This window comes from Cricetulus griseus, unplaced genomic scaffold (assembly GCF_003668045.3).
Source record: "Cricetulus griseus strain 17A/GY unplaced genomic scaffold, alternate assembly CriGri-PICRH-1.0 unplaced_scaffold_35, whole genome shotgun sequence".
NCBI lineage: Eukaryota > Metazoa > Chordata > Mammalia > Rodentia > Cricetidae > Cricetulus > Cricetulus griseus.
This window is the reverse complement of record NW_023277086.1, coordinates 164,620-168,876: the sequence shown is the minus strand read 5'-3', so window position 1 is coordinate 168,876 and position 4,257 is coordinate 164,620. Positions and strand designations below refer to the sequence as shown.

Sequence of the window (4,257 nt, the reverse complement as noted above, 5' to 3'; positions counted from 1 at the left end):
CATAGGCCAGGTTCAACCAATCTGCTGCAGATAAAACACAATCCTTTCTGGTCGTTGTGGCATAGGCCTTTAATCCTAGGACCTGGGAGGCAGAGGCTGGCGGATCTCTGTGAGTTCGAGCCCAGCGAGTGCCAGGATAGGCTCCAAACTACACAGAGAAACCCTGTCTCAAAAAACCAAAAACCAAACCAAAACAAAACAAAACAACAACAACAACAAAACAATCCTTAACAGGATTAAGTGGGTGGAGACATATTTGACCTCTCAGATAGGAGACCTTTTGTAGACGGGTGGGGCTTAATGGGGAGGAGTGAGTTACAAGGTATGTGAAAAGGTTTGAGGAGGCCTCATAGAATCTCAGAGTCCTGGAGCTGAAGTTACTGATTGACTGTGGTTAGGAATCCTGGGGCCTGGAGTCTCTGCTTGGGCCTGCTGGCAATAGGAGCTCTATAACCACTGTCCATATCAGGTAAGTCACTCTCCTCCATTGAGAGGCTTAGGGAAGTTGGTGTAGTCTTATCACCAACTAAGCTACATTTCCAGATGATGGCTTTAAAATTCTAAGGGCACAATTCAATATTTTTACATCTGGTGTAGTTTGGTTTCAATGAAAAATAATCATTCATAGGAATTTACATTTAATGTTCTTTGGCCCATTTTAGCTTTTGGAGACAGGAGTATAAAATAGGCATAGTGTTTCTTTTTGTTTTTGTTTTGTTTTGCAAAACAGGGTTTCTCTGGCTTTAGAGGCTGTCCTGGAACTAGCTCTTATAGACCAAGCTGGCTTCGAACCAACGCCCTGTGGCAAGACTGGTCTTGAAATCTAGATCACTGGACTTTATCCAGGTTTCTAGGCTGGTTATGGAATTAGAGTTAGTGTCCTCTTGTAATATAATACCCTTTTAAATTGTAAACCAAACTTTCAAATGTTTGTCAATTATCTTTTCTCATCTAACTTATTCCCTGAGATACCAATGCATCATAGGAAAATCTTTGTCCTTATAGCCTCTGTTCACTTGGCTTCTCATCTACGACCTCATTTTAGAAGGAGCATGTACTAATAGGCATTTCATGAATTCTCCTCACTCCATACCAGGAGAGATCAGTTTGGTGAAGGCACACCTATTGGTGGGTTGGGTGTGTGATATCAACACTGTATTTTCTTGAGCACCTGGGAATATTGTCAGTGTCTTTTCCTGTAACAAGGGTCTGGTCAGTTTGTATGCTCCTGAATACTTCTAAATAGAAGAACAGGTGTTCTTCTATTTATTCTGGTAGGATAATGATTAATTAGTGCCTGTGTGGGGGCTTTAAGAGCCTTCACTTGCTGAGAGTGATGGAAGTTTGACTTTGACACCACCAGATGGTATACAATAAGGTTCACTGAGTTCTCCATTATTGCCATACCAAGGACTCTGATCCTCTAGTTCCTGCAATGTGTGAGAAGTGGGAATTCCCAAAACATAACATGAAAATAATGTGTCCCAAATGCTTTACCAGGTTCCTTCTGACTGAAGATCTATCAGGATGAGCATCTACAACCCACCTTCTCTCCAACATCTGGCAATGCAAAACTTGCTGTTGAATGAGGCCTCAACCATCTCTACTCTGGAGTACCTGCCCCCTCATCTCTTCCCACCAGTGTTCAAGGAGGCCCTCACTGGTAGACACATGCAGCTACTGAAGGCAATGGTGGCAGCCTGGCCCTTTTCCTACCTCCCCGTGGGGGCTCTGATGGAGACACCCAATGTGGAGTTGTTGCAAGCTGTTCTGGGTGGTGTAGATATCCTGCAGGCACAGAAGGTTCGCCCCAGGTAAGCAAGGCCCAGGTAGACTAGAAGGAGAGTTGCTGGGCTATAGGTAAGATACATGTGAGGTCAGGCAGAATGGGGTCAAAGTGGACAGAAACTTCTGGTATCATCCACTTGGAGGTCTGTAGCACTTGTATTCATGTGGAGCTCATACAATGACAGTCAGGAGTGGAGGAGAGCTCAGAGTAGATGAAGCCACAGTGGAATGAGCTTTCCCTGGCTCTCCTACAGACACTTGGTGTGGAAGAGACACAAGTCTACAGTAATTGAATGGAGGGAAGCAGGAAAGGCCTCCAGATGAAGTTCAGGCAAAGATTGCCCTTGCCTGGCAGGTGAGAGGGGCTATGTTGGAACTGACAATAGAGAAGCAGGACACAGGCTGTCTCTGAGTTGTTTCCTGGTTTACATCAAGAAATTGCACCATTTTTTTCTCTACAGTAGGTGGAAGCTTCGAGTACTTGACTTAAGGGATGTGAAGCACGATTTCTGGGATGGATGGGCGAGCAGAAAGAGCTGGTACTACTGCTCAACACAGAATGACAGTGAGAAGAAAGACAATGTAATAAGGCCGGATGTGAAGGTGGTCACTGACCTCAGCCTCAGGTGCCACCTGAAAGAACACCAAACATGCCTGTTGCAGTGGGCCCAGGAGAGGAAAGACTCTGTGCAGCTGAGCTGCGTGAAGTTGGAGACTTGTTACCTCCCTGAGGAGATTGTCAAGGAGGTCTTAGACATTTTCCCACCAGATGACATCGAAGAATTGGAGTTATACACAGACCACACTCTACTCTTCCCGGGTCACATTGCATCTCATTTTTGGCGTATGACAAAACTTCACAAACTCTATCTAACTGGAGTCCCGATGATACAAAAACACAATATGCGTGCTGTCCTGTTTTTCTCTCATTTCTCCAGACTTAACTCCCTCAAACATCTTTCCCTGAATCACATCTACTTTCTCAATTTCCACTTACAGTGGTTCTTGAGGTAAGAAATGATGAAGAGCAGCTTCTACTGTGACTGCAAAACTTTTCCCTGTACTTAATGCACAAGTGGGCCCATGGGGTGTTCCAGCCACTGGATTTAACAGTGATGGACTTATCACAGTATGGGTGGACTTGTATCCTTCATGAGTGAGTTCACTTGGTTCAATGACCATTCAATGAGTAGTCAGCTATGTTTAGAGAGCTGTCTTAAAAGCAGGTCCACTGGGAGTGCTGTGGGGTTGGACAATGGTGAGTGTGCTCTGGACCATCCTTGAGATCCTGGCTATGCTAATGGGAAGGGAACATGACAGAGTAGCAGAACCTGACCTGGGGAGAACCCATACCTGTAGGGGAGCCTTGGAACTCTGGACTCAAATCTGTGCATAGGGGCCAGCTTGTTCTTCTGGTTAAGCCTTTATCAGCCTATAAATCCTACTGGAGAGAAGGATAGTATGAGTACTTGTTACATAGTAGATGGAAAATGATTGGTTCTGGGGTGAGGGACTATCAGTTACAAGGTTGAAGCACTGAAACCAGGGATTGAGGTAGTAACTGGTAGGAGGGACAGTGAGAAGCTATGTAGGATGCCTGCCAAGATGCTGCCAGAACCTTTTTTTGATGGTTCTTTCTGGGTATGAGCTCCTGGCCTGCTGTGGCAGACTCTAGGTCTGTTTGATAGAATGAAGTTGGGGAGCTGGAGATGTGTAGTCTGAGACCATCCCAGCTTATGTATATGCCTCAGGAGACAATTGCATGAGGAGGCACCAACAGGTTGTTTCCCACGTGCTGACCTTCTGCATAAGGATAGACTGACTTTGCATTAGTGGTCCCTTGTGTATCTGTGTCAAATTTGTTACTAGCTTTGACAGCATGAAGTAATTTCCTTTTCTTTCCGTAGTAGCCTGAAGACCCCCTTGGAATCCTTGTCCATCACTGACAGTCTCGACCCGGTAAATTTGAACCTCTTGTCAGAGTGTCAGAAGCTCTGTCAACTGAAACACCTGAATCTTAGTAATTCAATGTTCCCCTTGTCCAGAGACATACATCTCCGAGTTCTCATTGAGAACACAGCACACACTTTGCAGACCCTGGAGTTAGAGAACTGCAGGATCAAGGACTCTGAGCTCATTGCCATCTTGCCTGCCCTGAGCCAGTGCTCACAGCTCACTACTGTGAATTTATATGACAACCACATCTCCACTGGCGTACTGAAGAAGCTTGTACAAGGCATGGCCAATCTAAGCAACTTGACTTCAGAATTCTACCCCATCCCTTTAGAGTGCTATGACCGACTTGGCTTTGTTCGTGTGGAGAAATTTTCCCAACTCTGTCTTGAGCTCCGGAATATCTTTGCCAAAAGGCAGCATAAGACAATAGTCTTTGGTACAGAAATCTGCTTTAAATGCGGAAGGCGCTGTGCTTATAACACAGAAATCAGACTTTGCCAGTGTTGGCAATAA

The 4,257-nt window shown here is 45.2% G+C and overlaps 1 protein-coding gene across 1 annotated transcript; it reads left to right on the top strand.

Moving 5' to 3' along the window:
• The first annotated feature begins 1,527 nt into the window (after positions 1–1,527).
• Positions 1,528–4,257, top strand: LOC113839116 (PRAME family member 20-like). The gene is made up of 3 exons (XM_035453834.1): positions 1,528–1,814; positions 2,253–2,798; positions 3,696–4,257. Exons 1-3 carry the CDS (start codon positions 1,528–1,530, stop codon positions 4,255–4,257), a joined length of 1,395 nt encoding a protein of 464 aa, XP_035309725.1.

What these genes read in the sequence shown, in the direction of transcription:
- LOC113839116 (XM_035453834.1), top strand. Translation starts at nt 1,528, where the DNA reads ATGAGCATCTACAACCCACCTTCTCTCCAACATCTGGCAATGCAAAAC. An exon ending in GCACAGAAGGTTCGCCCCAG is followed by an intron (nt 1,815 to 2,252) that starts GTAAGCAAGGCC and finishes TCTCTACAGTAG; the next exon opens with GTGGAAGCTTCGAGTACTTG. An exon ending in CACTTACAGTGGTTCTTGAG is followed by an intron (nt 2,799 to 3,695) that starts GTAAGAAATGAT and finishes TTCTTTCCGTAG; the next exon opens with TAGCCTGAAGACCCCCTTGG.